At 38.5% G+C, this 12,586-nt stretch overlaps 1 protein-coding gene across 2 annotated transcripts in view; it reads right to left on the bottom strand.

Annotated features, from left to right (window-relative positions):
- Positions 1-12,586, bottom strand: part of CNTNAP5 (contactin associated protein family member 5) — an 858,994-nt gene that overhangs the window by 490,275 nt on the left and 356,133 nt on the right. For both annotated transcript variants that reach the window (XM_044242676.1, XM_044242675.1), the window contains one exon: positions 11,980-12,127. In XM_044242676.1, coding sequence (XP_044098611.1) covers positions 11,980-12,127 — 148 coding nt within the window. The remainder of the gene's footprint in view (positions 1-11,979; positions 12,128-12,586) is intronic.

Below are 12,586 nucleotides of genomic sequence, written 5' to 3'. Positions count from 1 at the left end.
TAAAGCATATTTTCCTGGGATCGTTGCGACCCTTTTAGTATTTTACTTGCTCCTTCATATACTCTTAGCTGGACAAAATGACAAGGCGGAAAAATTCACAACCAAAAAAAGAACAAGAGACAGTACCGAAGGCTAGGGACCTAATCAATACAGACATTGGTGATATGTCAGATCTAGAGTTCAAAATGACAATTCTCAAGGTTATAGCCGGGCTTGAAAAAGGCATGGAAGATATTAGAGAAAGTCTCTCCAGAGATATAAAAGCCCTTTCTGGAGAAATAAAAGAACTAAAATCTAACCAACTTGAAATCAAAAAAGCTATTAATGAGGTTCAATCAAAAATGGAGGCTCTCACTGCTAGGATAAATAGGCAGAAGAAAGAATTAGTGATATAGAAGACCAAATGACAGAGAATAAAGAAGCTGAGCAAAAGAGGGACAAATAGCTACTGGACCATGTTGGGAAAATTCGAGAGATAAGTGACACCATAAGACGAAACAACATTAGAATAATTGGGATTCCAGAAGAAGAAGAAAGAGAGAGGGGAGCAGAAGGTATACTGGAGAGAATTATTGGGGAGAATTTCCCCAATATGGCAAAGGGAACGAGCATCAAAATTCAGGAGGTTCAGAGAATGCCTCTCAAAATCAATAACAATAGGCCCACACCCCGTCACCTAATAGTAAAATTTACAAGCCTTAGTGACAAAGAGAAAATCCTGAAAGCAGCCCAAGAAAAGAAGTCTGTAACATACAATGGTAAAAGTATTAGATTGGCAGCTGACTTATCCACAGAGACCTGGCAGGCCAGAAAGCGCTGGCATGATATTTTCAGAGCACTAAACGAGAAAACCATGCAGCCAAGAATACTATATCCAGCTAGGCTATCATTGAAAATAGAAGGAGAGTTTAAAAGCTTCCAGGACAAACAAAAACTGAAAGAATTTGCAAACACCAAACCAGCTCTACAGGAAATACTGAAAGGGGTCCTCTAAGCAAAGAGAGAGCCTACATGTGGTAGATCAGATAGGAACAGAGACAATATACAGTAACAGTCACCTTACAGGCAATACAATGGCACTAAAATCATATCTCTCAATAGTTACCTTGAATGTTAATGGGCTAAATGCCCCAATCAAAAGACACAGGGTATCAGAATGGATAAAAAAACAAAACCCATCTATATGTTGCCTCCAAGAAACTCATTTTAAACCCGAAGACACCTCCAGACTTAAAGTGAGGGGGTGGAAAAGAATTTACCATGCTAATGGACATTGGAAAAAGCAAAAGTGGCAATCCTTATATCAGATCAATTAGATTTTAAGCCAAAGACTATAATAAGAGATGAGGAAGGACACTATATCATACTCAAAGGGTCTGTCCAAGAAGAAGATCTAACAATTATAAATATCTATGTCCCCAACGTGGGAGCAGCCAATTATATAAACCAATTAATAACAAAATCAAAGAAACACATCAACAATAATACAATAATAGTAGGGGACTTTAACACTCCCCTCACTGAAATGGACAGATCATGCAAGCAAAAGATCAACAGGGATATAAAGGCCTTAAATGATACACTGGATGAGATGGACAGCACAGATATATTTAGAACGTTCCATCCCAAAGCAACAGAATACACATTCTTCTCTAGTGCACATGGAACATTCTCCAGAATAGATCACATCCTCGGTCCTAAATCAGGACTCAACCAGTATAAAAAGACTGGGATCATTCCCTGCATATTTTCAGACCACAATGCTCTGAAGCTAGAACTCAACCACAAGAGGAAGTTTGGAAAGAACCCAAATACATGGAGACTAAACAGGATCCTTCTAAAGAATGAATGGGTCAACTGGGAAATTAAAGAAGAATTGAAAAAAATCATGGAAACAAATGATAATGAAAATACAACGGTTCAAAATCTGTGGGACACAACAAAGGCAGTCCTGAGAGGAAAATATATAGCGGTACAAGCTTTCCTCAAGAAACAAGAAAGGTCTCAGGTACACAACCTAACCCTACACCTAAAGGAGCTGGAGAAAGAACAAGAAAGAAACCCTAAGCCCAGCAGGAGAAGAGAAATCATAAAGATCAGAGCAGAAATCAATGAAATAGAAACCAAAAAAACAAGAGAACAAATCAACGAAACTAGGAGCTGGTTCTTTGAAAGAATTAATAAAATTGATAAACCCCTGGCCAGACTTATCAAAAAGAAAAGAGAAAGGACCCAAATAAATAAAATCATGAATGAAAGAGGAGAGATCACAACTAACACCAAAGAAATACCAACTATTATGAGAACATACTATGAGCAACTCTACGCCAACAAATTTGACAATCTGGAAGAAATGGATGCATTCCTAGAAACATATAAACTACCAAAATTGAACCATGAAGAAATAGAAAGCCTGAACAGACCCATAACCAGTAAGGAGATTGAAACAGTCATTAAAAATCTCCAAACAAACAAAAGCCCAGGGCCAGATGGCTTCCCGGGGGAATTCTACCAAACATTTAAAGAAGAACTAATTCCTATTCTCCTGAAACTGTTCCAAAAAATAGAAATGGAAGGAAAACTCCCAAACTCATTTTATGAGGCCAGCACCACCTTGACCCCCAAACCAGACAAGGATCCCATCAAAAAAGAGAGCTATAGACCAATATCCTTGATGAACACAGATGCGAAAATTCTCACCAAAATACTAGCCAATAGGATTCAACAGTACATTAAAAGGATTATTCACCACGACCAAGTGGGATTTATCCCAGGGCTGCAAGGTTGGTTCAACATCCGCAAATCAGTCAATGTGATACAACACATCAATAAAAGAAAGAACAAGAACCATATGATACTCTCAATAGATGCTGAAAAAGCATTTGACAAAGTACAGCATCCCTTCCTGATCAAAACCCTTCAAAGTGTAGGGATAGAGGGCACATACCTCAATATCCATCAAAGCCATCTATGAAAAACCCACTGCAAATATCATTCTCAATGGAGAAAAACTGAAAGCTTTTCCACTAAGGTCAGGAACACGGCAGGGATGTCCATTATCACCACTGCTATTCAACATAGTACTAGAAGTCCTAGCCTCAGCAATCAGACAACAAAAGGAAATTAAAGGCATCCAAATCGGCAAAGAAGAAGTCAAATTATCACCCTTCGCAGATGATATGATACTCTATGTGGAAAACCCAAAAGACTCCATTCCAAAACTGCTAGAACTTGTCCAGGAATTCAGTAAAGTGTAAGGATATAAGATCAATGCACAGAAATCAGTTGCATTTCTCTACACCAACAAGAAGACAGAAGAAAGAGAAATTAAGGAGTCAATCCCATTTACAATTGCACCCCAAACCATAAGATACCTAGGAATAAACCTAACGAAAGAGGCTAAGAATCTATACTCAGAAAACTATAAAGTACTCATGAAAGAAATTGAGGAAGACACAATGAAATGGAAAAATGTTCCATGCTCCTGGATTGGAAGAATAAATATTGTGAAAATGTCTATGCTACCTAAAGCAATCTACACATTTAATGCAATTCCTATCAATGTACCATCCATCTTTTTCAAAGACATGGAACAAATAATTTTAAAATTTTTACGGAACCAGAAAAGACCTCGTATAGCCAAAGGGATATTGAAAAAGAAAGCCAAAGTTGGTGGCATCACAATTCTGAACTTCAAGCTCTATTACAAAGCTGTCATCATCAAGACAGCATGGTACTGGCACAAAAACAGACACATAGACCAATGGAACAGAATAGAGAGCCCAGAAATAGACCCTCAACTCTATGGTCAACTAATCTTTGACAAAGCAGGAAAGAATGTCCAATGGAAAAAAGACAGCCTCTTTAATAAATGGTGTTGGGAAAATTGGACAGCCACGTGCAAAAAAATGAAATTGGACCATTTCCTTACACCACACACAAAAATAGACTCAAATTGGATTAAGGACCTCAATGTGAGAAAGGAATCCATCAAAATCTTTGAGGAGAACACAGGCAGCAACCTTTTCGACCTCAGCCTCAGCAAAATCTTCCTAGGAACATTGCCAAAGGCAAGGGAAGCAAAGGCAAAAATGAACTTTTGGGATTTCATCAAGATCAAAAGCTTTTGCACAGCAAAGGAAACAGTTAACAAAATCAAAAGACAACTGACAGAATGGGAGAAGATATTTGCAAACGACATATCAGATAAAGGACTAGTGTCCAAAATCTATATAGAACTTAGCAAACTCAACACCCAAAGAAGAAATAATCCAATCAAGAAATGGGCAGAGGACATGAACAGACGTTTCTGCCAAGAAGACATCCAGATGGCCAACAGACACATGAAAAAGTGCTCCATATCCCTCGGCATCAGGGAAATACAAATCAAAACCACAATGAGATATCACCTCACACCAGTTAGAATGGCTAAAATCAACAAGTCAGGAAATGACAGATGCTGGCGAGGATGCGGAGAAAGGGGAACCTTCCTACACTGTTGGTGGGAATGCAAGCTGGTGCAACCACTCTGGAAAACAGCATGGAGGTTCCTCAAAATGTTGAAAATAGAACTTCCCTATGACCCAGCAATTTCACTACTGGGAATTTACCCTAAAGATACAAACGTAGTGATCCAAAGGGGCACGTGCACCCAAATGTTTATAGCAGCAATGTCCACAATAGCCAAACTATGGAAAGAACCTAGATGTCCATCAACAGATGAATGGATAAAGAAGAAGTGGTATATATACACAATGGAATACTATGCAGCCATCAAAAGAAATGAAATCTTGCCATTTGCAACAACATGGATGGAACTAGAGCGTATCATGCTTATCGAAATAAGTCAAGCGGAGAAAGACAACTATCATATGATCTCCCTGATATGAGGAAGTGGTGATGCAACATGGGGACTTAAGTGGGTAGGAGAAGAATCCATGAAACAAGATGGGATAGGGAGGGAGACAAACCATAAGTGACTCTTAATCTCACGAAACAAACTGAGGGTTGCTGGGGGGAGGGGGGTTGGGAGAAGGGGCGTAGGGTTATGGACATTGGGGAGGGTATGTGCTTTTGGGTAAATTGGAAGGGGAGGTGAACCATGAGAGACTATGGACTCTGAAAAACAATCTGAGGGGTTTGAAGTGGCGGGGGGGTGGGAGGTAGGGGTACCAGGTGGTGGGTATTATAGAGGGCACAGCTTGAATGGAGCACTGGGTGTGGTGAAAAAATAATGAATACTGTTTTCATGAAAATAATTAAATTGGAGGGAAAAAAAACAGAAAAAATTCTCTTCTAAAAAAAAAAAAAAAAGAAGAAGAAGACGACCAAATGGTGGAGAATAATAAGCTGTGCAAAAGAGAGACAAATATGTACTGGACCATGAGGGGAGAATTTGAAAGATAAGTAATACCATAAGACAAAACAATATTAGAATAATTGGGATCCCAGAAGAAGAAGAAAGAGAACGGGGGCAGAAGGTATATTGGAGCAAATTATAGCAGAGAATTTTCCTAATTTGCAAAGGGAATAAGCATCAAACTCTAGGAGGCACAGAGAACCCCCCTCAAAATCAATTAAAATAGGTCCACACCCAATGATCTAATAGTAAAACTTAATGTCTCAGTGACAAAGAGAATCCTGAAGGTAGCATGGGACAAGAGGTCTGTAACATACAATGGCAGAAATATTAGATTGTCAGAAGACCATTCCACAGAGACCTGGCAGGCCAGAATGGACTGACATGGTATATTCAGAGCACTAAACAAGAAGAATACACAGCCAGCTAGGCTGTCATTGAAAATATAAGGAGAGATAAAAAGCTTTGAGGACAAACAAAAATTAAAAGAATTTGCAAAAACCAAACCAGCCCTATAGGAAATATTGAAAGCGGTCCTTTAAGCAAAGAGAGAGCCTAAAATTAACAGACCAGAAAGGAACAGAGACAATATACAGTAAGTCACCTTAAAGAAAATACAATGGCACTAAATTCATATCTTTCAGTAGTTACACTGAGTGTAAATGGACTAAATGCCCCAATCAAAAGACACAGGACATCAGAATGGATAAAAAAAGAAGACCCATGGATATGCTATCTACAAGAAACACATTTTAGACCCAAAGATACCTCCAGATTTAAAGTGAGGGGATGTTATCCTTTCTGATGGAGGCATAATAGTCCATTGTATATATGGACCATATCTTCTTTATCCATTCATCTGTTGAAGGGCATCTTGGCTCTTTCCACAGTTTTGTGATTGTGGCCATTGCTGCTATGAACATTGGGATACATATGGCCCTTCTTTTCACTACAACTGTATCTTTAGGGTAAATACCCAGTAATGTAATTGTAGGGTCAGAGGGTAGCTCTATTTTTAATTTCTTAAGGAATCTCCACACTGTTTTCCAAAGTGGCTGCATTAACTTGCATCCCACCAACAGTATAAGAGGGCTCCCCTTTCTCCACATCACTCCAACACTTATTGTTTGTTGTCTTGTTAATTGTGACCATTCTAACTAGTGTAAGGTGACATCTCAATGTGGTTTTGAGTCTCCCTGATGGCTAATAATAATGAACATTTTTTTCTTGTGTCTGTTAATCATTTATATGTCTTCTTTGGAGAAGTATCTGTTCATATCTTCTGTCCACTTTTTGACATGATTATTTGTTGTTTCAGTGTTGAGTTTGAGGAGTTCTTTATAGATCTCAGATATTAGGATGGGACTGGAGGAGATTATGCGGAGCAAAATTAGTGAGGTAGAGAAAGTCAATTATCATATGGTTTCACTTACTTTTGGAGCATAAGGACTATCAAGGAAAACATTAGGAAAAAGAAAGGAAAAGTGAATTGGGGGAAATCAGAAGGGGGAGACAAAGCATGAGAGACTGTGAACTCTGAGAAACAAACTGAGGGTTTTGTGTGAGCCTGGTGGTGGGTATTAAGGAGGGCACGTATTGCATAGAGCACTGGGTATGGTGTATAAACAATAAATCTTGGTACACTATAAAAGTAAAATTAAATTTAAAAAATAAAGTGAGGGAGTGGAAAACAACTTACCATGCTAATGAACATCAAAAGAAAGATAGGGTGGCAATCCTTATATCATATAAATTAGATGTAGAGACAAAGACCATAATAAGAGATAAGGAAGGACACTATGTCATACATAAAAGTTCTGTCTAACATGAAGATCTAACAATTTTAAATATTTATGCCCTTAAGATGGGAGCAGCCAATTACATAAACCAATTAATAACAAAATCAAAGAAACATATCATTAATAATACAATAATAGTAGGGGACTTTAACACCCCCCTCACTGAAATGGACAGATCATCTAAGCAAAAGATCAACAAAGAAATAAAATAAAGGCTTTAAATGACACACTGGATAGATGCACATCACATACATATTCAGAACAGTCCATCCCAAAGCAACAGAATACAAATTCTTCTTTAGTGTCCATGGAGCACTTTCCAGAATAGTTCACATCCTGGGTCACAAATCAGGTCTCAACCAGTACCAAAAGATTGGGATCATTCCCTGCATATTTTTAGACCACAGTGCTTTGAAACTAGAACTCAACCACAAGAAAAAAGTTGGAAAGAACACAAATACAGGCTAAAGAGCATTCTACTAAAGAGTAGAATTCATGGAAACAAATGAAAATGAAAATACAACTGTTCAAAATCTGTGGGACACAGCAAAGGCAGTCCTGAGAGGAAAGTATATAGCGATACAAGCCTTTCTCAAGAAATAAGAAAGGTCTCAAATATACAACCTAACCCTATACCTAAAGGAGCTGGATAAAGAGCAGCAAAGAAAACCTAAACCCAGCAGGAGAAGAGGAATAATAAAGACCAGAGCAGAAATCAATGAAATAAAAACCAAAAGAACAGTAGAACAAATCAACAAAACTAGGAGATGATTCTTGAAAGAATTAATAAGATTGATAAACTCCTGGCCAGACATATCAAAAAGAAAAGAGAAAGGACCCATATTAATAAAATAATGAATGAAAGAGGAGAGATCACAACCAACACCAAAGAAATACAAACAATTTTAAGAACATACTATGAGCAACTATATCCAGTAAATTTGGCAATCTGGAAGAAATGGATGCATTTTTAGAGGAATATAAACTACCGAAATAGAAAACCTGAACAGATCCATAGCCAATAAGGAGATTGAAGCAGTAATCAAAAATCTCCCAAGAAAAAAGAGGCCAGGGCCAGATGGCTTCCCAGGGGGAATTCTTCCAAACATTTAAAGAAGAATTAATACCTATTCTTTCAAAACTTTTTCAAAAAATAGAAATGGAAGGAAAACTTCAAAACTCATTTTATGAGGCCAGCATTACCTTGATCCCAAAACCAGACAAAGACCCCATTAAAAAGGAGAATTATAGACCAATATCCTTGATGAACATGGATGCAAAAATTTTCACCAAAATACTAGCCAATAGGATCCAACAGTACATTAAACGGATTATTCACCAAAACCAAGTGGGATTTATTCCTGAGCTGCAAGGTTGGTTCAACATCCACAAACCAATCAATGTGATACAATACATTAATAAAAGGAAGAACAAGAACCATATGATACTCTCAGTAGATGCTGAAAAAGCATTTGACAAAGTACAACATTCTTTCTTGATCGAAACTCTTCAAAGTGTAGGGATGGAGGGTATATACCTAAATATCATTAAAGCCATCTATGAGAAACCCACAGTAAATATCATTCTCAATGGAGAAAAACTGATAGCTTTTCCGCTAAGGTTAGGAACATGGCAGGGCTGTCCACTATCACCACTGCTATTCAACACAGTACTAGAAGTCCTAGCCTCAGCAATCACAATTCAAAAAGAAATAAAATGTATCCAAATCATCAAAGAAGAAGTCAAACTCTCACTCTTTGCAGATAATATGATACTTTATATGGAAAACCCAAAAGACTCCACTTCAAAACTGCTATAACTCACACAGGAATTCAGTAAAGTATCAGGATATAAAGGCAATGCACAGAAATCACTTGCATTTCTATATACCAACAGCAAGATAGAAGAAAGAGAAATTAAGGAGTCAATCCCATTTACAAATGCACCCAAAACCATAAGATACATAGGAGTAAGCCTAACCAAAGAGGAAAAGAATCTATACTCAGAAAACTATAAAGTACTCATGAAAGAAATTGAGGAAGCCACAAAGAAATGGAAAAATGTTCCATGCTCCTGGATTAGAAGAGCACATATTGTGAAAATGATTATGTACCTAGAGCAATCTACACTTTTAATGCAATCCCTATCAAAATACCATCAATTTTCTTTAAAGAAATGGTACAAATAATCCTAAAATGTATGTGGAACCAGAAAAGCCCCACATAGCCAGAGTAATGTTGAAATAGAAAACCAAAGTTGGCAGCATCACAATTCCAGACTTCGAGCTCTATTACAAAGTTGTTATCATCAAGACAGTATGGTACTGGCACAAAAACAGACACATAGTTCAATTAAGATTGAATAGATTAAGAGTCCAGAAATGGACCCTCAACTCTATAGTCAACAAATCTTCGACAAAGCAGGAAGTAATGTCCAATGGCAAAAAGACAGACTCTTCAAAAACTGGTGTTGGGAAAATTGGATAGCCACATGCACAGAATGAAAGTGGACCATTTCCTTATACCACACACAAAAGTAGACCCAAATGGATGAAAGAACTCAATGTGAGATAGGAATCCACCAAAATCTTTTTTTTTAAAGATTTTATTTATTTATTTGACAGACAGAGATCCCAAGTAGGCAGAGACGTAGGCAGAGAGAGAGAGAGAGAAGAGGAAGCAGGCTTCCTGCCAAGCAGAGAGCCTGATGCAGGGCTTGATCCCAGGACACCAGGATCATGACCTGAGCCGAGGCAGAGGCTTTAACCCACTGAGCCACCCAGGAATCCCAGAATCCACCAAAATCCTTAAGGAAAACACGGGCAGCAACCTCTTCAACCTCAGTCAGAGTAACTTCTTCCTAGAAACATCGCCAATGGCAAGGGAAGCAAGGCAAAAATGAACTATTGGGACTTCATCAAGATCAAAAGATTTTCCACAGCAAAGGAAACAGTCAACAAAACCAAAAGACAACTGACAGAATGGGAGAAGATATTTGCAAATGACATGCCAGATAAAGGGCTAGTATCCAAAAATCTGTAAAGAATTTATCAAACTCGGGGCGCCTGGGTGGCTCAGTGGGTTAAGCCGCTGCCTTCGGCTCAGGTCATGATCTCAGGGTCCTGGGATCGAGTCCCGCATCGGGCTCTCTGCTCAGCAGGGAGCCTGCTTCCTCCTCTCTCTCTCTGCCTGCCTCTCTGCCTACTTGTAATCTCTCTCTGCCAAATAAATAAATAAAATCCTTAAAAAAAAAAAAATTTATCAAACTCAACACCCAAGGAACAGATAATCTGATCCAGAAATGGGCAGAAGACATGAACAGAAATTTCTGCAAAGACAACATTCACATGGCCAACAGGCACATGAAAAAAATGTTCAACATCACTTGGCATCAGGGGAATACAAATCAAAACCACAATGAGATACCACCTCAAACCAGTCAGAATCACTAAAATTAACAAGTTAGGAAAGGACAGGTGTTGGAGAGGATTTGGAGAAAAGGGAACCCTCCTACACTTTTGGTGGGAATTGCAAGCTAGTAAAGCCACTCTGGAAAAAGCATGGAGGTTTCTCAAAGAGTTGAAAATAGAGCTACCTTATGACCCAGCAATAGCACTACTAGGTATTTACCCTACAGATACAAATGTAGTGATCCGAAGGGGCATGTGCACCCAAATGTTTGTAGTAGCAATGTCCACGATAGCTAAACTATGGGGAGAAAAATGGATGTCCATCAACAGATGAACGGATAAAGAAGAAGTGTTATATCTATATGCAATGGAATACTATGCAGCCATCAAAAATCCCAAAATCCTGTCATTTGCGATTTTGTGGATGGAACTAGAGGGTACTATGCTAAGCAAAATAAGTCAATCAGAGAAAGACAATTATCATATGATCTCTTTGATATGAGGCATTTGAGAGGCAGGACAGGGGGTTGTGGGGGTAGAGAGGGAAAAAATTAAACAAGATGGAAATGGGAGGGAGATAAATCATAAGAGATTCTTAATCTCACGAAACAAACTGAAGGTTGCTGGGGGTGAGGGGGTAGGGATAGGGTGGCTGGGTTATGGACACTGGGGAGGGTATGTGCTATGGTGAGTGCTGTGAAATATATAAGTCTGATGATTCACAGACCTATAACCCTGGGGCAAATAATATACTATATGTTAATAAAAATAAATTAAAAAATAAATTAAAAATAATTTATAATGATGACAATGTATAGGGGAGAATTACAGGAATGATTACATTTCTTGCATAATTGTTACTTTAATCTTGAGTGATTGCCAGCTCTACCCACATTTATAACTTTTGTTATTTGCAAGATGGAGAACCACTTCCACATGTACCAACAACTCATAAATGAATGGATGGCTAGCATAATTCCAGGAAAGAAGCATTCCCTGGGTTACACTGGGTTGAAATGTTCCTTTGCCCCGCTTCTAGAACAAGTGAAGAGGGAGAAACTTTGTTCCCTCATGGTTCAGAAGGAAGGGTGAATTTATAATATCTCACTCCACTTCTGGAAAAGAATGGAGCTCAAATTGCTATTCTACTTCAAGGACAAATGATATTCAAACTCCAAGAGCTCTTAACTTTGACCTTTGTGGTGTTGTTAAGCTCTTATCATATTATCACCACAAAGCTCCTTCATTCCTAGACAGAGGAGTTTTTTTTACATTTTCAAATGTGCAGAAGTTATTAGGGACTTAAAAGACTTTAAAACAATTGAGATTGCCATCTCAATGTAGATCAACTGATACCATATAGGGAAAGCTGCTCACAACACACCAGCGCGAGGGTTCATGCATACACTTACTATAGGAGCATCCGTAGACCTCCACCCTCATGCCAATCTTTCCACTTGGATTCCATTCTAGGGGCACAAAGCGAACGAAGCGGGCTCTCACTGAGTGCAGTAACTTGTGGTGCATCACGCTGTCAGCATTCATGTTTCCTGCAAAGGTCTGCAGAGAGAAAAGGAGCCCCAGTGAGGTCTAGGATACTATTGCATCTCCTTCCCATGCTTGAGTTCAAAGAACATCATTGCAAACCCACATATGTTACTCCAAGAAAATCCTCAAGTTCTCACATATGCCAAATAGAATCTGACTCTCCTGAAAATTCTGAATTTAGGGGAGGGAGTTTCTCAAAGAATAATGTAAAACCCTACTGATGCATTGAAGCTACCACCCCCCCAAAGCCAGCTCAACTGCTAAAGATAACAACTGAACAATAAGGATGACATCCAACTTCTCATGAGAAATGGGAGAGAACAACCAATGCTGAAAGTAGGACACCATCAACTTGGCATTCTATACCCAACAGAAATAGCTTTCAGTTCTGAAGAAAAAATAAACACAGTTTCATTAAACAAAAGGTGAGATAATTTCTACGCTCCCCACTGCTAATATTGCTAAATAAGT

This window comes from Neovison vison, chromosome 3 (assembly GCF_020171115.1).
Source record: "Neovison vison isolate M4711 chromosome 3, ASM_NN_V1, whole genome shotgun sequence".
Lineage (NCBI taxonomy): Eukaryota > Metazoa > Chordata > Mammalia > Carnivora > Mustelidae > Neogale > Neogale vison.
The sequence above is the reverse complement of the archived record's forward strand: the minus strand, read 5'-3'. Positions and strand labels throughout refer to the sequence as shown.